The sequence below is a fragment of the Sturnira hondurensis genome, unplaced genomic scaffold (assembly GCF_014824575.4).
Source record: "Sturnira hondurensis isolate 20B ecotype Veracruz unplaced genomic scaffold, ASM1482457v3 Scaffold0006496, whole genome shotgun sequence".
Lineage (NCBI taxonomy): Eukaryota > Metazoa > Chordata > Mammalia > Chiroptera > Phyllostomidae > Sturnira > Sturnira hondurensis.
In genome coordinates, this window is record NW_028079127.1 from 9,668,142 (window position 1) to 9,691,712 (window position 23,571).

At 43.8% G+C, this 23,571-nt stretch overlaps 1 protein-coding gene across 1 annotated transcript in view; it reads right to left on the bottom strand.

The window, feature by feature from the left end:
- The window catches only part of TPH2 (tryptophan hydroxylase 2), a 103,590-nt gene that overhangs the window by 54,617 nt on the left and 25,402 nt on the right, over positions 1-23,571 (bottom strand). The window contains exons 6-7 of the mRNA XM_037049433.1: positions 7,852-8,048; positions 3,360-3,495 (exon numbers count right to left, since the gene is read on the bottom strand). Of these exons, the coding sequence (XP_036905328.1) occupies positions 3,360-3,495; positions 7,852-8,048 (333 nt within the window). The remainder of the gene's footprint in view (positions 1-3,359; positions 3,496-7,851; positions 8,049-23,571) is intronic.

Here is a 23,571-nt window from a genome sequence, read left to right on the forward strand (position 1 = left end):
TGTAAACAGGGCCATTTGCAAGCCCTCTGGACTGGATTTAGAGATTGCCTTTCTAACTCTGACAACACTCCTTGGAGCCCTAACTCCACTCTAAGAAGCATTTCTTTTCCAAATGTCTTGAGTCCTATAAGTAACCTTTGTTTACCCTAAACACACGTTCAGGGAAGCTGGAAAGGGCTAAAAAAAACAATGCGGTGATTCTGCAGGGACCCACCCGATCAGTGAGCCTCGTGCCCACCAAAAAGGAGGAGGGGGACTTCGGAAGCTCAGCTGCCATCTCTGCCCATCAGCTCCTTAACTGCCTGAACCTCCGAGGGCTCTCTGCTCTCAGGCAAGTCCCTGGCAGCCCATTAATCACAAGGTTATTTAAGTAAAGCAGCATCGTAGGCAAAGTGATAGCTTCCGTGGCCTAAAGAGCAGAGGTCTTTTGGGTCCCTGGATCCAGTTTCAACAAATCCACAGACAAGGAGCAATTCTCAGACACGAGCTGAGTGTCCTACAGTTTAACTCCGTTCTGACACTATCTACCCAAGGAAAGCAAAAATTCTACAGGGTTCAGTCCTACAAGTCCTCCCCAGTCACAAGTCAGGGTTGTCACCTGTGCTCTGGACATACTGGCGTTAGATTGGAGGTACCAACAATCACTGCCTTGGGTCTCAGACAGCAGTTGTAAGTCCAGATTGTTCCCTATGCTTCTGACTGACTGGCTATGAATCAGAAGTTTCCACGACTCCCTCCTCAGGTTTGATTTGTTTGATAGAATAGCTCACAGACTCAGAAACATTTTACTTAACAGATTACTGGTTCATTATAAAAGAATGTAATATGTTATACAGATGAACTTCCTGTTGAAGAGATGTGTGGAACGATGTGCGTGGGAAGGGTGAAGAGCTTCCCGGAAGCTCTATGAACACCATCCTTTTGAGATTTTGTGGAAGCTTCATTCCACAGGCATGATTGACTAAATCACTGGCCATTGGCAACTGGGTCAACCTCCAACCCCTCTTTGCTCTCTAGGGGCCAGGAGGGTGGGACTGAAAGTTCCAACCCTCCAATCACAGGGTTGGATCCCATGATAACCAGCTCACTTTCTTAGATGACTAAGGGCTTTCCAAAAGTCACCTCATTAATATAGAAAGAGACAACATTATCTCTCTCACCAAAGGAATTTTGAAGGTTTTAGAAGCTTTTTACTAGAAATGGAGACAAAGACCAAATGTGTATTTCTTATTATAAATCACATTATTACAAATAGGTGGTGAATTAGAGTAAGGTTAGGATTAGACATCATCTGAATAGAGCTGAAGGGGGTCTTTGCTTTTGCTCTTCTCTCTCCACCTGGAATGCGCCCACCCCTCCCCATATATAGTCTGGTCACCTTCCAAGAGGCTACCCTAATATCCAATCCTAAAAAGTATTTCACATCACTCTTCCTTTCCTCACCCTGCTATATTCATCTCCACATCATTCTTAGCATATAATAGCACTCATACCTGATACCATATTATCTATCTGTGTATCTCAGTGATTTTCAACTGGTGTGCGGCAAGAATTTGTTAAACATGCAATACTTGACCATTTAGTCAGGGGCACTGGCCTCTTTTCTTTCAGATTGTTAAATAAAAAAATGACAACAGCCAACATAACAATAGCTACTCAATGTGAACAAATCAAAATCCCACCTTTGTTTTTTTATTGTCAAATCAGGAAAAATATTTTTTAGTGTGCCACAGAATTTAGTAAATAGTTTATATGTGCCATGAGATGAAGAATGTTCGCAATCACTGATCTATCTGTTTCTATGCTGACCATTTTATGCCCCATTCTTCCAGCAGGGCGGGTACTGTGTCTTGTTCCAAGACAATCTATGCACATAGTGTTCTAATAAACATTTGTGCAACTTTTAAAGCACACACAAAATATATGCTTCAGACCACTCAAGTAGTTTATGATTTCAAGGAAGATGTAGGACACAGTTTAACATGTTAAAAGATAGCACCGTTAAATGCATGGAGCAGATGGAAAATAAGGAAGGCAAATGGCAGGCTTTCTGAGGAAGGAGTGATTGTGCACAGGATGGCAAGATCAAAGAAGATGAAACTCGTGTACACCTAGAAGGCAGCGGAAAATTCAGTAGGTTCAGAAAAGGGACCCGGGGTGTTTCACACAGAGAGACTATACAATGCTGTGTGTCATGAGGACGATCATGAACAAGGAGAGGTTCCCAGCTTACCCTTTGTCCCCACCCGTGACAGAGCCGTGCAGCCGCAGCACTTGCTTCTCTCTGTGCTTTTATCCCACCCATTGTCCAGGGGAGGAAGGTTAAAAGTCACAAAGATGAATTCTCTTGCAGAAAGGTGACAGAGCCAAAGAAGAATCACAAACCCTGCCTTGACTGTGTTGTTCCATTGGTTGGAGCATCATCTCATACACCAAAAGGTTTCAAGTTCAATCCCTGGTCAGGGCCCATAACCTAGGTCGTGGGTTTGATCCCCAGTTGGGGCATGTTCAGGAAGCAACCTATTGATATTTCTCTCTGATGTTAATATTCCTCTCTCTCTCTCTCTCTCTCTCTCCCTTCCTTCCTCTCTCTCTAAAATCAATAAACATATTTTAGGTGAGGATTAAGAAGAAGACAAAGAATCACAAACCACATATGAATCTAGAGGTGGTGGGTAGGCCTGGGGGAGTGTTCAAGAAACTAGGACAGCAGGGAAAAACAGCTCAGAGTTCAGAGTCTGGGGGTGATATAAAGATGAAGGGAGAGGGCATTAGTGGTAAGAGTTGTTGTGTATGTGTAACCTGCTTAGCATGAGAGGAGCTTCCTCGTGGGAGAGACACATGCGTCCGCATTTACTTTGCTCCTCTGTGCCTGCATCTCCTCATCAGTAAAGTGGAGATAATAACAGTACCTACAACACAGCATTGCTATGCGGATTAAATGAGTTGATGAGGGTAGAGCCTGCAATGCAGGAATTATCCTCTCATTGGACTTTTGGTATGAGCCCTGCTTCTTCAATGCAACACTGTCCTGTCTATAGGGATCATGGCTTTATAAAAACTATACATGGCTTAAGGAGCAATGCCATCAACAGCCTGGCCAAAATGAAAGGTTCAGTGTTGGAATAAAGTAAGAGAGACAAGCTGGAGAGAGACTATCAGAGGCCCTGTAGACATAGCTGAGGAGTCTGGTCTTTCAGTAACTTCTTCCTTCCCTAGGTGAGGGCTTTGCCTCTCACTAGCTAGATGAGTGAACTTAGAAGGAAAAGAAGCCTAAGTCACTTTCAAGTAAAGTGAACATTAACTACTTCACAGTGTGGGGTCTCCATCCAGCCCACGCTCCCAGTGTGGGTACTCACGGTTCTGGGGTGTAGAGGGGGTCCGAGCCATGCCTGATGTACTGGGTGCAGTGGAACACCCTGTAGGCCAGTCCTGCCAGAAAGTCTCGGGGACTCAGGTACCCAGCCACTGGCCTCACCGTGAAGCCAGATCTTTCTAAAGAGACATCATAAAGAGTCTATTAAATCATAAGCCAACAGGACCTGGGGCCCAAGCAGGGCTTCCTATTATTTACAAGAATGTTCTAGAAACAAAGTAATGAAGCTCCTAAAACTCTTGACAATTGAATGACTTATACAGTTGACCCTTGAGCCACATGGGTGTAAATGAATGTATATATATTCATTTATACATGGGTTTATTTCAACAAATGCAGTTGACCTGTCCTCTCTACAGTTTTCACACTGCAGATCCAACTAAATGTGGATCAGAAAAACCATTTTTACATTCCCAGCTACATTTTCCCCACCACAGATCAAAAATACTATTTTTCATCTGCAGATGGTTGAGTCCTGGGTGGGAAGAGCCAACTGTGAAGTCCATGTATACATGGATTTTCAGCTGTGCGGGGGGCCCCTGTGGTGGACTCCGGCCAGCAGGTCCACCTGTTGTGTCTGAGGACAAGAATGAATGCGCAGGTGACAACAATCCTGTGTGGAAAAGGGGAACAGGCACAACTACTCTCTCAAGGGGAGAGTGCCTATGGATGCCTTGGCCACTCCCTCAAGAGGAGAGCGCCTTGACCCTTGCCTAGACAGGCTTTTATTGTTTTCCTCGGGTCTTACATCAGAGAAAGATTTATTATCTATTACATAGAATATTATAGGCTACATTTTAGGTACAATCAGGGAAATGAAAATAACATGCAGAGGGGAATGGTGATGAGCCAGTTAACTCTGTCCTTGGGCAAATTTACACAAGCTGTGGATAGACAATACACATTTGTTGTTGCCTAGAAGATAGACAATACACATTTGCTGTTTTGGACCAGGGTGATGGGGTTTTACCAAGAGCAAGCCATAACGGTCTGTATGCATTTTCTAGGTCTGATTCCCACGGGAAAACTCAGTTTGAAGGTCTGGCTCCTGCCCACCATTTTGCTTCTGTAGTTTTCCATACGGAGCTGAGTCACACTGGCCAGACTAAAACAAACCAGACCCCTACAGGGCCCTATGTTGTTCAAGGATCAACTCCACTGTTAGCAGCTGTCACATTTGTGCCATCTGATCACAAAACGACACTGTCAAATCATGGTTTCCAGAGGAACAAGACATTTATGAAAATGGAAGAAAAAGTGAAAATATACCTAAAGGATTTAAATTCAGAAGTCAAATTAGAAAAGAAAGCTCAACACACAGGAGAAGATGACAATCTAAAGTGATGCTTACCACATATTAGCTGGTATCTTTATTTATTTATTTATTTATTTATTTATTCATTTTTATTTAATTCTTATTCAAGTACAGTTTTCTGTTTTATATTCCCTGCCCTGCCCACCCCCCAGTGCTCCCCACCTCCCTCCCATTTCCGTCCCCCACACTTAGTTATCGTCCATGTGTCCTTTATACTTGTTCGTGTGAGTCCCCCCCCGCCTTTTTCCCTATGATTCTCTCCCCTCTCCCCTCTGGACCCTGCCAGCCTGTTCCGTAATTGAGTGTCATTGGTCGTATTTTGCTTGTTTGTTTGTTTTGTTGTTCAGATTCCTGTTAAAGGTGAGATCATAGGGTATTTGTCTTTCCCCGCCTGGCTCATTTCGCTCTAGCTGGTCCCTTTCTACAGTGCAGTCAGTTAACAGAGCTAACCCCTCCCTTCCCGGCACCGTGGGTCAGTTCCCATTCCAGCCTTCTTTTGTCAATACCACCCAACTCCTTCACTCCGTACTGCTATTCTCCGTGATATTATGAAAATAGCCACATCAATTACCACAATCTGAAGAGATATACTAAAGCTCTGTGTGCTTTATTGGTCTATTGTAAGAGAGAATAAAATAAGCAGAATAGAATAGAATTTATGAAACTGCTCTATACTGTTAACTCACTTAGGCGGTGAATGGATAATCAGCGTTCCCAGTTTAGGGGCTACACACAGCTTCCTTCTCATGAAGGCCCAGGACATTTCCAACAGGAGGCTACGCTTGCCTCAGATACCTGCATACTCAGGGCTCCCTTTCCAAAAACCTCCCCTCATTAGGGGAGTACCTTAGAATGCTCAGAAATGGTTTATAAAAACAAAAAACAATGAAGCTTATGAAACAAATCCCCCTGGAGTTTCTGGCATCTACATGGGAATAACCCTGCCCTCAGGCCTCCCTGTAATTCTAACAGTTTTATGCTTGTTCCAAAGCTTTCATTTTGGATTGTTCCCCAAAAAAATAAATAATCGTATTTTCTTCTTCAACTTATGTCAGTTAAGTCAGTGTACACCACATGTAGGACACAAGTGGTGGTACACAAAGGAATATTCTTTATTGTAATAATTGTGTAATTTATTTTATATAAATTTTTAAATATGTATCTATCACATCACTTTGATTTTACAGACACCATTGCTTAAAAAGTTTTTTTTTCCCAATAAATTAGGTATTTTAAAAGTCAATCGGTTAAAAGCAAAAACCACACACATGGACTCTGTGCTTGCTGTGTGCCGTGAGCGATGCCGGCTGCACTCCCGGCGCCCAGCTCAGAGGGCGGGAAAACAGCACTGTCGGCAGCAGCAAGGACCACAGTAACAGGAACTAAGATTCCGCTGGGCCTCATCTGTGTCAGACAATAATGTTAGGGCTTCAAGTTATATTAATTCGTTTCCCTCCCACCCCCTCATGAAGTAGATAAAAGTATTATCTTCATTGCAGAGAAGAAAGACAGAGGCACAAAAAGGTGAAGGGAATTCATCTAAGTCACATGGCTAGGAACTGGAAGAAGGCAGAGTCATCCAGAATCCGTGCTACATTACACCACCCCTGGTAATAAAAATGTTCAGTTGGGAGACAGACACAGCAAAAGTCACCAGGTGGTTTTCCAAGTACTGGGGGTTGAGAAACAATGTAGGGAAAAGCGATCCCCCATATGAGCATGCAAGTCCAAGGTAAATACATAACATGCAGATCACGCCATGGCAGACAAGCAGGGACACCTCAGACACAGGTCTGTGAGGGAAAATATAATCTAATTAAATAATGACACAAGGCGAGTAGGGGGTAGGTGGAGCTGGCCAAAGCAGAGTAAAAGGGGATGGAAAGAGACTATGCTTGGGGCAGTAGACATGCGATGCAATGTGTAGATGATGTTTGGTGAGTTGTACCTGTGAAACCTGTATGATTTTGTAGACCCATGTCACCCTAATAAATTTAATTTTAAAAGAATAATAATAAACCATAACATAAGGCATTATGTAAATGGGTGCTGACTCTCGACCTCGTTCCCTCAATAATAGACGTCACTGATGATGTCCACCCTCCCACTGTGCCAGGCGTGGTTCTCAGGGCACCGGCTGTCAGCCCGTGTCTCTCTCTCCCCTGCTACGCACATGGAATAAACTAAATCGGAGCAGGGAGGTCATGGTGGCTGTTACGATCAGGATTCAGAGAGGAGGCAGGATTCGCTCTTGAAAAGTAAGTAGAAGTCGAGTAGGTGAAAATGGATGGGCTCTTCTAGCAAACGGCAGAGCCTAAGCAAAGGAGTAGCGAGCAGCTAGAACAGAGGCTAGAACCGTGCAGCAGTCATGGCAGGAGACAAACTTGGAAAGCTGGGTCTGGGTCACGAATTGAGGCTGAGCAGTTCAGAACTTGACAGTATGAACCAGGGATCAGCAAACCACGACCTATCATCCAAATGCAGCTAGCTCCCTGGTCTTGTATACTCCATGCGCTAGGAATAGTTTTTGTATTCTCTAACAGTCACATTTCAATGGCATATAAGTACCTGCATAATGGCCTCAATTTTGCCTCTTAGCCCACAAAGCCTAAAATATTTACTATCTGGCATTACGGGAGGAAAAAAGTTTTCCAGCCCGAATAAAACCTAAGGAGGGGCCCTGATACCTTCTGAACAGAGAGGTCAGAAGAAAGTGATGCTTTGGGAGCTTTATCTAGATGCAGTGGGTGGGAGAGTACAGGCATCCAGGTTACAAAATGATGGGGACCTCTGTTTGGGTGATAGCATTGGAAATGGAAGAAAAGGACAGATTCACAAAAGGTCGCAAAGCTAGATGTGGCAATACTTAGAGACCATGGTAAGCTGGATAATGGCCCTCAAAGGACTTCCATGTCTAAGTCCCCTGAACCTGTGAATATGTTTCTGTATGTGGCAAAATGGACTTTGCAGGTGTGATTAGGTTAAGGATCTGGAGATGAAGAGAGATGATCCTGGATTATTCAGATCAGGCCGCTATAAGCACAGGGGCCTTGTAGGAGGGAGGCACAAGGGTCAGGGTCAGAATCAGAGAAGAGAAGAGGTGTGTCCTCGGTGGCCAATGAGGATACGGGCCAGGAGGCAAGCCTGTGTGAAGCCTTACCTTTCAGAAACACGGAGACATCTTCAAGTTGGGGCACGTTGTCCTCCCTGTAGCCACAGTATTTAGTCAGCAGAGGGAAGTTTTTCAAATACTCCCGACAGGCGTGCGTGGGATAGAGCTTGGAGAGCTCCCGGAATACAACGCCCCAAGTTTTCGTTTCTTCCTCTGTGTACTCCACCCTGGGGATGGGCTGACCGCTGGCCAGGAGAGAAGACAAGTGAATAAAGCTAGCTGTGAGTCACTGCGTTAAGCGTATTCTCACCTTCATACCCACTGCAAGCAGGATTCTTGCAAAGTAGAGCACCCGAGTGTCCAGGAAGATCCCATTAGTATTACATTTTAAAGTAAGTTCTAACCTTCTAAAATTATGTGTGTATTGAGACTCCATAGAAATGATTCGATTAAGTGACATCTTCACACATTCGTATGGAAATTTGATCAGATTTATGCTCCTACACTGAGATCAGTAACGAGTGTGAGCTCTGGTCTGGAAGGAAGTTCAGGCACAGAGCTGTGCTCTGAAGGCCTTATCTGCAGTCCCCTGACAGCAGTGACAAATGAATGTTGTCTTTTGAAAATAAAATTGCCTGTGGGTTCTCTGGGTCCCTTGTGGGGAGCTCACCCAATCTCCAAGTGCCATTTTAAGATTATTTGTTCAGTTTGCAGAATATCTGGGAAATACTAAAAGGCTGTGTTAAATTTAAAACTGAGAGTTTTGCAAGCTGCGAAATAGGAACATTTATCACACATGCTGCGAGAGGCAGGCATTAAGCCCTCTCGGTTAAGGAGAGGGTCCCAGACTTTTTCTGTAGTCTCTGTCACAACTGTTCACTTCTCCCACTGGATCTGGAGGGCAGCCATAGCCAGTGCGTAAACAAATTAATGTAGTTTCTTTAAATATTAGCCATGTGTTTTTTAATGCTGTTTTTCGATTACGATTTACATTCAATATTATTTTTAGTAGTTTCCAGGTGCGTAGCTACATGATCTAACAAAAGTTTCTTTACAAAAACAGGCAGTGTGTGAGATCTGGCCCCATAAGCAGTAGCTCATTGATGCCTGGTTTAGACCATTGAGAGGTGGCCCTGGGCTGGACTGGTCAGGGAGAGCTTCCTGGAGGAAGCACAACATCAGCTGAGCCCTGTGGGCCAGGTATGACCTGCAAGTTCCCAGACAGAAAGAAAGGAGAGAACAAAATGCTGTTCTAACAGCAGCCGGCAGCCATGAGCAGGGAGCACGACTCCTGAGCGGCCTGGGACCAGTAGACGGAGGGGAGCACAGACATGAGCTTCAGCAAACTTTTGCTTGAGGGACCAGAATCTGAATTGAGCCTCTGATTAAAACACCTATTTGAAAAGTGAAATTAGGATTTGAGAAACCCTCTCACAATATGCTCAGCAGCCCCCTGCAGCACTCCCCTCTGCCTACCCTTGCCACTCGCCCACAATTCTGCCCCTGCAGCCAGCAAATACATACACACAAGATACGGAAGTCCTACTACAGACACACAAAACTGGGAATTCTGCTCCACAGCCTACATAATCCAACCTGTGGCAGCAGCCACCACAAAAACCTGGGCACAGGCAGCAACTGCCACTCAGGGATGCCGTGGGGCACCTGCCACAAGCTGGGACCAGCCCCGCCCTGCCCCACCCACCCCCAGGTAAAATGGGAAAGGAGTACATCGGGGAGAGTGGACTAGCAAACTGCCACCTGCCCCCAACCCTCTGCTTCACTGTTCTTGCTGAAATGCTTTTTGTTTAAAGTTCAGGTGCAAAGACGGTTCCCAACGCCCCATTTTTTTAAAAAATTAACTGCAGTACTTGAAGGATGAGAGAGTAACACAGGGAGGGGAGAACCAGAAATTAACATTTGTTTTTTCTCAGTAACAAGAGTAGGGCTTGTACAAACTAAATTAGGACAAGATAAGCATTGTTTACATTTGGCTGCTGATAACAAATAAAAAAATTACAACCTGACAAATATTTGCTGAGAAGATCAGGATTGCTAAGACATAGCATCTGCAATAAATTTAGAATGAAAGCTCGAAATGGGCAGATAAAAATAGAAAGGACGTAAGGAAATAAATATATAAACGGTCCAGAAAATTCAACGAAATCAATTTGAGTCAGGTACGCCAATAAAGCTAATAAGGGCTTGCACAGTGGGAAGGTTAAGAAAGCGCTGAAGCTGAAACCACAAGTGAAATATTGAGAAGTCATTTGGAAAGAATCATGAAGTCAAACTTTTTTCCTTTGATACCAGCCTGCAAACGTGCAGCCTTCCAAAGGGAGCTGCATGCAGCCAACAGGAAGCAGCAGAAGGGAAACAAGTGTGAGCCAGGGTGGAAAGAAAGAGGTATGCGGTTCTGTTACTTAGTATTGAGTGTCCAGGCCACAGTCTGGGTAGTACGGACCGTCATGTACATTCTCAGTGGTGCCAGCCTGCTCTTTTGAATGAGTGGCTGGCGCAGAATGGCGTGAATCCTGGCCAATTGCTACCCTGATCAATCGCAGGGAAATCTGGCTCCAGTCATATCAAGAGATTTCTCACACTACTCTAGCCCTTACCCCAGGTAATCTTTGAGGTAAATATTTAAAAATCAGCTTCATCACAAAGNGAAAGAAAGAGGTATGCGGTTCTGTTACTTAGTATTGAGTGTCCAGGCCACAGTCTGGGTAGTACGGACCGTCACGTACATTCTCAGTGGTGCCAGCCTGCTCTTTTGAATGAACGGCTGGCGCAGAATGGCATGAATCCTGGCCAATTGCTACCCTGATCAATCGCAGGGAAATCTGGCTCCAGTCATATCAAGAGATTTCTCACACTACTCTAGCCCTTACCCCAGGTAATCTTTGAGGTAAATATTTAAAAATCAGCTTCATCACAAAGTAAAGGCTAGTTTTATCCATTTAATTTCTATTTAAAACATCTGAAACATAGAAACAAATAAGAAGTTTCCCATTGTTTATCTACTTAATACCAGTATGTAATAATAGCTCATCTCTGAGAGCTGACCATAGTGCCAGGTAATTTTAAGGATAAGTGTTTTTATAGGAATTGGTCCATTTGATTCTCCAACAGCTCCGTGAGGTAGACACTGTTATCATCTCCACTCACAGACGAGGAAGTTGAGACTCGGAGAGATTAAGCTATTTGCCTAAAATCATAGTGTCAGTTTTAACAATGAATTAGTCTCACTCAAGACTGGCTGTGGTCTTCATTGATTGGTACAATATATACCAATGAAATAAAAAATGTATTCCAGACACCAACTTACTTTCACATACCAGACTAAAATATGGCCTATAGGCAAGTGTGTTCATATGTAAAAATCTCATGTACAATTATATATAAGCACATTATTTGAATGCTAGCATGTATTTGTAGGTCACAGGATTTTGTCGATACTCTCCCATTTATTTACTGATCTAACTTTCTCAATAAGTCTGGGATGCAGTTCTGGGCTCCCCACCAGGGCACGTGTGCTTGGGGAAGAAGGAATACAGGGATCCAGTGTGTTTTTTCTACATTTGAAATTTGACCTTTGGAAAAATAAAAAGTGTACTCATGGTGAAAAATTAGGATAGAGTGCACTTCTTTGTACTTTGGGTCTGTGAGGTTTTGTGAATTGGACGTGAAGGTGACAGAGCAGCATCCGGCCTTTTTAGGGCCTAGGATAGACACCCACGTATTATTACGCATCTATCTGTGGATACAAGATATAAAACGTGTGTTTCGACATCCTAAAACGCTCTTCTGGTCCAAAACTAAAGTCATTTTATATCTCCACATTCTAGAGATAGCCCCCAGCAGCTGGCGCCAACCATCTCCCTGCAGGCCTTGGTGAGAGGCAGCAGGGATGGCCCTGCCACCAACCAAGTCCTCTCCGACCAACCTGCCCACCCCAGACCGCACCCACCTGTCTAACAGGGAACAGGAGATGCGTGGGATTATGGGGAGACCAGGGGTTGAGAAAAAGGGCAGGTTCTTTCCCCTTCCCTGAGTGAGGAGGGCAGGCTGAGCCATGAGAATCATTTAGACGGACTGTGGATGCCTGAGAGAAGTGGGGTCTGGACCCCTGCGGAGCGACGGAAGCAGAGAGGGTCCCTCATGCGGTCAGCAGAGGGGAGCAGTAGAGACGCAGTTCTGAGAGGATGTCTGGAAGCCTAGGAGTATGACCCGCTGTGGGGAGGAGAAGGGATCCTTGCCTGTGTCATCTGAACTTTGAGGTTCATGTGAATGAAGGTGGAGCCAGGTGCCCAGGGAAATCTAGAGATTTCCATGGGCTCCAATGTGGCATGCCTGGGAAGAAGGTAGGGAAGCCCCACCCCTTCAGTGTGCTCAGTCCTCAGAAGGCAGAAGAATGTTCTGGGCTCTCCATCACCTTTGAGGAAGAAGCACGGAAGGGCAGGTGTGTGAGGAGTGCCCAAGCGACAGCCCGCCCACCCTGAAGAAGAGGTTGGCGATGTGACCACTGACAAGGCCGAGGGGAGGCAGGGCTCATATCTGCAGGCGCAGAGGTGGAGGGAATGGTCTTGCCCCAAGAAAACTATGCATAACACTATGCAGATACCATTCCAACAGAGTCCACCCCATCAGAAAAAGCTGTCTGGACCAGGGTGGGTGTGGCCCAAGGCCTGCCCACCTATGACATTTTAACAATGCTGTAAAAACTCCTCAATATCTCCCTTCCCTCTTCTTAGTCCCAACTTCAGAGGAAGTAGGTCCCACAAGGAAGAAAATGTGCCTCAGAACCAGGGTGCACACACACACACACACACACACACACACAACTACCAATAACTGAGGTGGAGAGAGGATACATGCTAAATCAAGTTTGATATTAATCTTCTTTTAAATGAACAGGACTAGGTCTTAAATACCCAAATGAGACCACACTAATAATTGAAAATGACAGGAAATTAGACGTTGCTAAGGAACTAGCTTCCCAGCAGGAAAGTAGAATTCAACACTATACAGTTGAACGCAGTGAGAAGGGAAAATAAAACCGTTTTACATAGGCATAAACCCCAACAAGACGAGACTTGTCAACAAACTAATTATATGTGAACATTATCATTAGATCTCTAGGGAGTTCCTCCATTTAAATGGAATTAGTTGGGGTCCAGAATTCTCAACAACTACCAAAATTATTATTCGCAGATTTTTAATTCACTGGATAAAAACAGATGTCACTAAATGCTAAGGCATTGTAAACATGACAAGGACCCAGGGCTCAGTGAAGACGTACCAGGAAAAGGACTAAAATGGTCATGATGGGGATTTGGCCTTGACAACGGGGAAAACTCTTTGGTGCACTGTGTTGCTCAGAGATAACTAAAAACATTCTTTTAAAATCCTGAAGACTGTGGAAGGCATCTTTCTACCTGTAAGGCTAAATCCCCCTCTTCCTAGAGGGAGGGAGATGATTCTGAAAAGTCTGTCTTGTCCCTGCAGAGAGGAGAGGACAGGAAGTACATAGACAAACCTAATTGGGCCCTGGCTGGTGTAGCTCAGCGGATTGAGCATGGGCCTGCGAACCACACGATCGCGGTTCGATTCCCAGCCAGGGCACATGCCTGGGTTGCAGGCCAGTTCCCAGCAGGGGATTCATGAGAGGCAGCCATATATTGAAAAAAAAAAACCTAACTGGGGGCAGGTACATTGAGCGCATTGTAAGTACTGAGCTGGTTAGAAGAAAGTTGTCCAACAACTGCATTTCGACGCGAAAATCCGGGGACATGTACCTCACTGAGGTTGAAATGCTGGGGTCTTTGTATAGCCAGATGAATAATCAACAATGCTTGCCTTTTATTTAACTATTTGTTTGATCTCCTCCTCCGGCAGATCCAACAGCAAGCTATTTTTCTTATACATGCTTTTTTACATTTTCAACTGGGGAGGATTGGAAAATATTTGATTATGGTGGTATGTCCTGGCTGCCCCCTGGAGTCCTTGCTGCTAGAATTCCTAACAGGAGATGCAGTTTTGCTGCTTGTGTTACCTTTAGAGAAACTCTAGTGCCGGGAAACAATTCCCCTGTTCAGTGGAGGAAGATGTGACAGGCTGCAAATGATAATATTTACATCAAGATAATAAGACTGGCTGGAACACAACATAGATTGTGTCCTTTGAAAACATCTGGATTTCCTCGGTGGCAAGGACTAAGTAGGACAGAAGGTAAACAAAATTGGTTAACAGAATGTGTGAATCTGATAGAAATGATTAGGAATGAACTCATTTTCTATTTTATTTTATTTCATGTTCCTAGGGGCAGGAGACGCCTTACTTATTCAAGGGCTGTTCGCCTGCCTGGAGTAGACTTGCCCCTCTCATCTCTGCTTCATCTTTTCTCTCCTTCCCCATCTTAGACATTTCTCTCTTGATTGACATTTCCACCTGGGGGTGGCAGCAGGGAAATAAGAAGAGGTGAGTGTAAAAGCCATCAACTCTGGGACTCATCAGCAATTAGCAGCTCCTCTAAGGGTCTGGCTGGGGCCTTTGTAGAAAGATTACTGGGAAATGAAGGCAGGAAGTCTCTGTCTTTGTTCCTTCGTGAATTGTGAGGCCCAGGCACTGCAGCCGCAGTCCTCGGGATGCATTGTCTAATTCTGCAGCGTTCCCAAGGAACTGTCTGTAATTCATCCTCTTCCCTTCCCATTCGAGAAAGCACGTAAGAGTATACAACAGTGAGACTGACGTTATTCTCACATTATTATGAAATAATCCTGATTTTGACCTACTTTGATTTTAAAAAGAAATATTTATCATTCACAAAATGTACTATTAATTGTTACCAAGCATTTGTTACACTTCTCGCAACTGAGGTGACGTGACAGTGTGCAGAAATGTCAATTAGTCCTTATGACTCTTACTATGCCAGTCACCATAATGTCATCTAGTACTGTGCTGGTTGGCACCACTGTCGTGAAATAGTTGTACCTGCAGTCAGATGTCTCTAGAGTAGAGCCATGTGGTCAGTGAGTATTCAACCGGAAGATGGCTTATGTCCCTGAGACTGGGAAAAATGTGGCCACGAGCCAGGAGAAATAGATATATATATATCCCCTAAATGGAGTGGATGGATTTCTTATAGTTATACCAGAAAGCAAATGTCTTTTTTTTCTACTGATTTCTAAGAGTCCACGAGGAAACTCTAAGGCTCCCACATCTGATAAAATTACATTTCATAATTCAGACCATAAAGGACACTCAATAAGTTTATACTAAAATATGCAGACATGTAATACCTGGAGGGGAAAAAAGTAAAATTTCTAAAATTATTGTTCTGCTAAATCTATTCCCCCGTTACAATACATGTTCCTTGAAGGCAGGGATTTTGTTTGCCCTGTTCGTTTTCACATCTCCGCCACCCAGAGCAGAGCCAAGAATACATAGCTGTTCAGTAAATAATATTTGTTGAATCAGTAAATCAATCAATCAGGCCAAAACAAGACCCAAATTGGAAGGTTGGAAAAATCGTATTTGTGCATCAGACAGTCTGATATGTGTTCATCTTGCCTCGCCTCTGCTTTATATATTTTGATTGCTATGGAAAAAACAGCTCAAAGATATTGAGATTTTCATGTTTTCTGGTAGCTGCATTTACTCTTACGTATTACATAGCTTACAAATAAGGTGTATTCATTTCCAATTACCTCAACTCAGGTTTCCTAGGCATTGTCAACCATCACACTCGTAGCCAAAATTTTTACGAGGAAAGAGAGCAGCACACATAATCCAAAGGGTCGTAAAAGCCAAACGTCACTACACACAGACCTGTGTCCTATGCTGGGCATCTTAATAAACGAACTTTCAAAGACATTTTCAAAGCCGTAGGGCATGATGATTGAATGTTATTTTTCAAAAAGGAAACTTACAAATTACTACAGCAACTTAACAACCAACTGAGTGTACCAAGATTTCAAATCATTCAAGTTGTCTGACATCAAACCGCTCAGTAAGGGCTCATTTTGTGAGGAGACTGGGCGGCCCGCTTTGCGAGCTTTGCGAGCGGGTGGCCAAGGCACACGCACACTCATTTTCAGTGGGTCCCCTAGGCCAGTCAGGTAAAGAGCATTTGTGATCACATATTTTATTTGCTTTTGCAAATGTGTTTTGCGCACACGAGTTTTCCTAAATGAGTCTATGGGCCCTAAGGAACTTTCAGATGGTAGAAAGCAGAAACATGAGTTTGTTTTGTTCCCATTGTTAATATTGGTGCTGCCTTTATAACAGGCATAATGAAAATAAACTACTGCCCCCAGGGAACCTCAGGGAGAGAGAAGATTTAGCTCCTGGAAATTATTTGTTTTCATTCAACCTGTGCCTCTGGAGAGGGCTTACCACCATTTTCTCACCTTGCAGAAAGCCCTATTCGCATTCAAGAGGAGCGATTTTCTTCTGCCAAAACTACCATGAAATTAAATACCAACAGGAACAAGAGTGGGTCTAGCATTCACTGAAATGTGCCTGCCCAACACGCGCAAGGAAGTGGAACTGAAAGAAGGCGATCCCGAAAAGAGTTTAACTCCGGAGCAGTCAGCAATCTCAGGCTGCTGGGATGAAGACCCTCAGGCTCTAGAGTCCCGGAGAGCCCACGTTCAAACCCACACATCTTGCATCTTGACCAACAGGAACGGAATGTTAGCAACTGCTGTGCTCCCACCTCTTTCAGGGGTGGATGAGGGAATGCAGTCACCCCATAGTCCATGCCCTAGTAATAGCATGCACTCGTCCATTCAACCATTTAACTACAACAATAATGTAACAGCACAGGGCATGGATTATATCAAATGCTGCTCACTGTCTACGGTGATTGAATCACTGTTTGTATCCCTGTCATATGGTTGAGGAAACTGAGGCTTAGTGACATAGTCATCTTCCCATTGTCATTCAGCTAGTAAGTGGCATAGCAGGGACTCTGATTCAGGATGCCTACCTCCAGAGACCCCACTTTAACCAACACATCTCGCTGCAAGTTACTGAGTACCTACCTAACGTGCATCCTGCATTGAGTTTGGTCTCTTCTCCCTCATTTGAAACTGAGCAGAGTAAGACAACTGCACAACCCTGAGAGGATCACAAGACACTTCATCTGTAAAGCACCAGGGCCAATGCCTAGTGCTAGCGGTTCTCTTCCTCTGGGTGTATAGAAATGAGTAAAGTTTTATCATTTCCCTGCAGGGGCAGGATTAGGTCTGGAGATGACAAAAAAGCACTTTCATATAAATCCATTTACCTCTTGGACAGGATGTGTGGAAGTTATTTTAATCTTTCATGTTAGTGAAAACCACTTTACAGGAAAAATGCTCATACCTCCCTCCCTGAGAAGTACATTCGAATTTGGTGCGAATTTACCAGGACTAGTCAGTAATACGTGGCCTTACTGTGTCAATATTTCTCACAGCTGTGGAAGCCACGCTATAATCATACAACACCCTACTGAGGCATTCATTCATGCACATCTAAAAAACCCACCAAGTCCCCCAAATGAAAAGGAGAAACCTTTTCCAAATCAATTTTCCCTTTTATTTTTCTTTGCAACTAACCCTCAGGCTCCCTTCCTTTCCACCATCAAGCTGAACTCCAGTAGTGAGAAACATTTGGCATGAAAATTATTCTCCCATAAAACCTGATGTCTTTTAAACACTTACAAGAACTGTGTATTTTACATACACTGAGAATTCTGTGCAGAGCAGAATAACTTTTTAAAAACCCAAGTCTTTGAATTCTGTTGCTCTTGTTTGCAACTTGATTGATTCTACCTATGTCACATAGCAGTTGCTCTGCAGATTCTTTTTTAAAAAAAAGAATGAAAGGGTGTGGCCTCTTGAGCAGGGAAAGATATTTAGATTCCACCAGAAAGGCACTCTTAAAACCCTTAATGTGACCTTCCTCAGAAGCTATTCTAGTCATTTGGGAAATGACCCTAGTACCACGAATATTTGATTTTGTTCTACTTTTCAATTTACTGCTCCATTTCAAAGAAATTAAAGTATCAACAACCAGTGTTTACACAGGAGTCACCATGTACCCAGACAGCCACATAGATCTCAGCTTCATTCGAAGCCTGGGAAAGCAAATCAATGGAGGAAAACGAAATGGGACCAAATTAGCTCAGTCGGGAAGAAGACACATTTGCCTTCTAAAGTGACTCTTCTCAAAAAGACAGAGAAGATAAAAAATTAAAGCTTGGTCCCACCATACAATGGAGCTCGTGATTCATCAAGGTGACCATTTGCCAGTGAAACCGATGAGGAAAATGTCATTAAGAATAAACATTCGCAACCGCCCAGGTAAAGTTTTTTTTTCCCTATTAAGGAAGCATAACTTTTCCCTTTCATTCTGTCTTCTATTTGTTTTGTTTCTAATTAAAATTCGCTTATCTAAAATAAGTAATATAGCATTCACGTCTCCTGTTAGTAATGTTTTTCTGTAAGACATTCTGAAACTGAGCAGGCCCCATAAATCATATGTCTCCTGGCATGAAATGAGAAATGCTAAGGTCAACAGAAATTTCTGGAAAGGTGGAGAAGTGGAGCCACCTCAGTTCTTTTTCTGCAAGTTGCAATAATTGCAAGTGCCTCCTGGGAAAAACTCAGCAATGGGAAGTAATCCTCCAGCTCAAACTAAACCTACGTCGTCACAGTTACCTGGAAGTAGGAAAATCCTAATACACACAGAGAAAAATTCTCAGATGTCCTGTTAAATTACAGCAGGCTGGAGAGCGAGAGAAAGACAAGAACTGTTAACCAGTCCATAGCTGTGGGGCAGCTAACGAATGACTGCTCATATTCCTGAATGTTCGTGGGAGTTTTGTATCAATTTTCAGGTGTGTAGTAGCCGACCACTAGATGCAAGCATCCTGCTTATGCACAAGTGTTCAGGATGGTGCCCCATAACCAATCGAAAATAGTAAATGTTTCTGCACAATGGAATACTATGCAGCTGAAACAAAGAAGGAAACCTTATGTTTTACAACATAGTGGGTGGACTGGAGAGCATTATGCTAAGTGAAATAAGCCAGTCGGAGAAAGACAAGTACTGTATGATCTCTTATATGTGGAATCTCATGAACAAAATGAACAAGCAAAAGAGACACAGACTCACAGATAGAGAATGGGATGACAGCTGTCAGGAAAGGGGGGACTGGATCAGGGGTAGAGGGATTGAGAAAACAAGAGAAAAACTTCATGGACATGGACAAAAGTTTGGTGATTGCTGGGGGTGGTGTGAAGGAGGGTAAAGGGGGGATAAATGGTGATGGAAAGAGACTTAACTTGGGGTGGCGAACACACAATTCAATGTACAGATGTTGTGTTGTAGAATTGTGCATCTGAAATCTGTACAATTTTGTTAGGTACTGTCACCCCAATAAATTCAATAAAAACAGAAAAAAAGTAGTATATGTTTTCTTTTTAGAGACCATGCACCTATCCTAGAACTTCCCTGCTTCACATTTTCCCACCCACCTTCTCTGTAGCCAATGCAAATCCTTTCAAAACAACTTACATCTTTCTCCCCCAGCACATAATGTATGAAAGCACCCATCCACTCTGAGTCAGGGGACATGTCTCCTGCTCCACAGTGCCCCGCTGTGCCCCGCTGTGCCCCGCTGTGCCCCGCTGCTGGTGGTTTAGACTTTATGCCCCAGCACCTGGTCTTTTTCTGGTTAGCAAATGCTCCAGTAAACCCTTTCTTTCAGGAAAGCTTCCAACTGTGATCATTTTCTAACATTGGGTATCAAGAGGTAAGAGGCAGAGGAGCACAGACCCCTCCCCAGTATCTGCCAAACACTTCTACTCAAGGGAGCCTGCCTTTTTCTCTGATGGTCTATCTCCTTCCTGTTCTTTGTAAACCTATGGCTGACTCCTGCTGAGTCATCCAGCCAGAAAGAGAGAACCAAGAACACCTCCTGAGAAGAGAGATGCTGGCTTAGGAGCCCAATACATTTATTTCAAGGCACATCCATTCCATAATCTGTGTCTACTCAACACCTTAAAATGCATGGCGTATTACTGAATCTCAGTCCCCAAGGGCTTCGTTTTGACCAAGTGGTACTTGGGGCAGCGGGGAAGTGGCGTGGAGGGGAAAGTGGCCGAAAAATGCCCTTCTCTGCTTTGATGCAAAGAAGAGGTTAGACTCTCATCACCGTTCTGTGCTGAATGATAGAATTCTCTCTCTAACGGAGCTGAGTAGAATATTCTCAAGCTCACCCCAACTGAATGTGCCTGCTGGGCTGGTGATTGCACTTTTCAGATACACTAGTCTTCATCTGGGGCTGTTTTGTTTTAGAGTCTCTGTTTAGCTGTGTACCTACCCTCAGAGCAAATGAATCACAAACGGTGCAATTTTGTAAATCAAAAAATCAAGAAATAAATAGGCTAGCAACTAGAAAAAGCCAGAGAAAGACAAATCTCTAGCAATTGTTTTTCAAGCCTCAGCCCAGCTGTGTTTATTTGCATCCATAATATATCCCATGAGGGTCAGGCTTCCAGCAGGAGAAGAGCACGGGGCCTGAGAGAGGAGAGTGCAATGACTGCACAGGGCGAGGACGCAGGGCTGCCAGGCCAGGGCCAGGCGCGAGTCCCAAGCACTCCGCGAGAGACGGCACACAGCCCTGGAGTCCACAGGCCTGCTCTGAGTCTTGGCTCCATCAAATCTTAAGTGTACTAAATGCATTTCAAACATGCTGAGAATTCTGTAAAGAGAATGGCTTTTTAAAAAATTCCAAGTCACTTAGTTGTGTCATTGTTATTTTCAACTTGTGGGTGGAAGTGTTATAGCTACCCCATCTCCCTAAAAAAGGTGTGACTTCTTGAGGAGACATTTAGATCCGTCAGAGAGGCCCACTGGAAACCCCCGAAAGTGACCTTACTCAGAAACTCTTCGGGTGATCTGGGAACTACAAATAGTTTGTTCTACTATTCAACTTACTGCTCAATTTCAGAGAAATTAAAGCATTAGCAACTGGTGTTTATGTCAGTGACAATCAGCTATGGCACCTCTTAATGTCTCTGAACCTCAGTGTCCTCATCTTCAAAATGAGCCCAATAACGCCACCTACCTCCCAGGCTCGATGTGAAGTTAAATGAGAGAACAAAAGCAATGTGTTTAACATGGTGTCCAGCACATGGCCAGAATTTAACAAAAGGAAGATAAAACTACCCAAATAAGCCAGCTAAGAGGTCCACTTATGGTGATTAGTGCTATCAGCATCAGCCATTCAGGGGTGCTTCCAACACGGCCCAGCCCTAGCCTGTGCCCTCTGACCACAGCTGAGATTCACTGACCTGGAAAGACCTCGCAAAGGGTCACTTTTTCAGACTGAAGAAGCAAGATGTGCACGGGAATTATATGAAACCAGAAGGTGTACACACACAAACACAGAGACATTTTTTGAAAAGCTCCTTTAACCCAGCCACCCATGGAGCCAAAAATTCCTTAATTCATTCACTCCTTAAAGTTCTTTATTCATTTCAAATGAACTTAACAAATGATTATATGGAATCCAGGAACCATTAGCAACTTATTAATACGTGATAATAATATTCACATTATCATGGACCCAACACCAGTTCATACTGGTCAGCATCTGGGTTCTGTAGATGTTGTTAATCCTCTCAGCAATACAAATAGATATTGCGCCAACTTTAGGAGGAGAGCACTGAGACTCAGAGAAATAATGTCAATGCTCACAGCCACAGAGCTTGTAAATGTAGCAGATTTCAAACTCGGTTCTGTCTAGCCAACGCCTATCCATGCCACCCACACTCTGCCGCACCATGCCACCTCTGCTTTCTGTAGATGACGCATGAGCGCCCACTGTAGCAGAGCAGTCACCGTGGGTTTTAAAGGAAAAATAAGTTAAATGTATGTGTTAGGCGATTTTCAAAACAGTCCCAGTGAACCTCGCCTTCTGGTATCCATGCCCAGGTGTAGCCCTCTCACACAACATGTTAGGGTTGGGCTATGAAACCAATGGAATTCATCAGAATTGGTGGTCTGCCCGACCCTAGGTTAGGTGGATTCTGCCTTGTTCTGTTCGGATCACTTGATCTGCGGGAAGCCAGGTCACATCTTGAGGGCACTCAGGCAGTCCAGTGGAGAGACCCACATTGCAAGAAACTCTGGCCTCCAGCCAACAGCCATGTGAGTGACATCGGAAACTTGTCTTCCAGCTGCAATCAAGCCCTCACATGCCTGCTTCCCTGGGCAATACTTTGACTCCGGCCTCATGAGAAACCCTGACCCAGAACTGAGCTAAGTGGATCTCTGATTCCTGACTCTGAGAAACTTTGTGAGATAATAAATGTTTGCTATTTTGAGATACTCAATCTGGGAGTACTTTGTTACACAGCAATAACTAACTAATACTGTGTAAAAATTAGATGGAATCCAGGGCTCAAAGAAAGTCCTGGTCAAGGCAGGTGGAGACAAATGTTAAGCAAAAGGTATTAAAATTCAGGGGTGACCCACCTTTGGGTGTCTCTGGGCCACACTGGAAGAAGAAGAGTTGTCTTGGACCACACATCAAATATATTGCCATGCGTAATCACAAAAAAAATAATCTCATGTTTTAAGTAAATCTACGATTTTGTGTTGGGCCGCATTCCCAGCCATCCTGGGCCGCATGAGGTCCATGGGCCACAGGTTGGACACCCCTGGCAGAGCCTCATGGTAGAGAAAAAGGAGAGATCGGTTGAAGTGAGAAAACTAGTGTTGTAAAAAGATTAGCAAATACTGAAATAACACCTCCTAATAACTAGTCTAAGTGTTGTTAACATATTAGCTCATTTAATTCTTATAATACTCCTATCCAGCAGAAGTAGAGTTACCTCTATGTTAGAGGTAAGAAAATGAAGCGTGGAAGACAAATAACTGCCAGGTGTGGAACTCACCCCAGGGGGCGCAGCTCTAACCTCGTGATCTCTGCACCATCCCACACACTGCCTCTCAGATTGAAAGAGAAACCGGAGAAAGCAACGGAGGCCCTACCAGCAGGACGGGGTCTGCGTAAACCCTGGGCTTTTGGTCTAGACTCACTGATTACTGTTTTGATAAACATAATAGTAAAGTACTTTGTATAGCAACACTCCTTTGACTTCATTTAATTCTTAAAATACTCCCAGGGGAAGCAGTGCCATGCTACTATCTTTTATTTTACTGAGGAGAAAACAGGCTGAGAGATGTCAAGGAACCACTTGAATCCCTCAATCTGAAATCAGGTGGGTTTCTGTGGCCAATGAGGAAATTTTCCCACTTTAATTGAAGGAAATTATGACATGTTGAAAATCCCTTGTTTACCTTACTCCCTGACATTTGCTTTTACTTATTTGCGTTTCAGATTCCATGGACTAAAACAAATAAATAAGCAGAGAGAAAAGGAAGCAACCCCATGAGAAGAATAGGAGGTCCGTGTACCACCTTAATTTCAGCCGGGAGTAAGCGCCCTCGTAGCAAATCACAGAAATATTCAAAATCAATTTAAGCAAACAAGAGTGGCATATTAAAGTCAGAGCTTGGGGCCTCTTTCCAAAAGAGTAAGATGGATTGAAATAACTACCACTATGCCCACACAAGTATAATTGAATTAAATATGCATGCATATTGTTGAGGAGTGATCATTATGATGGCCCCCAAAGAAAAATCTGTTTATTTCTAGTCAATTAAAAACATATATTACTAATTTCCTCAAAAAAATATAGCAACTGT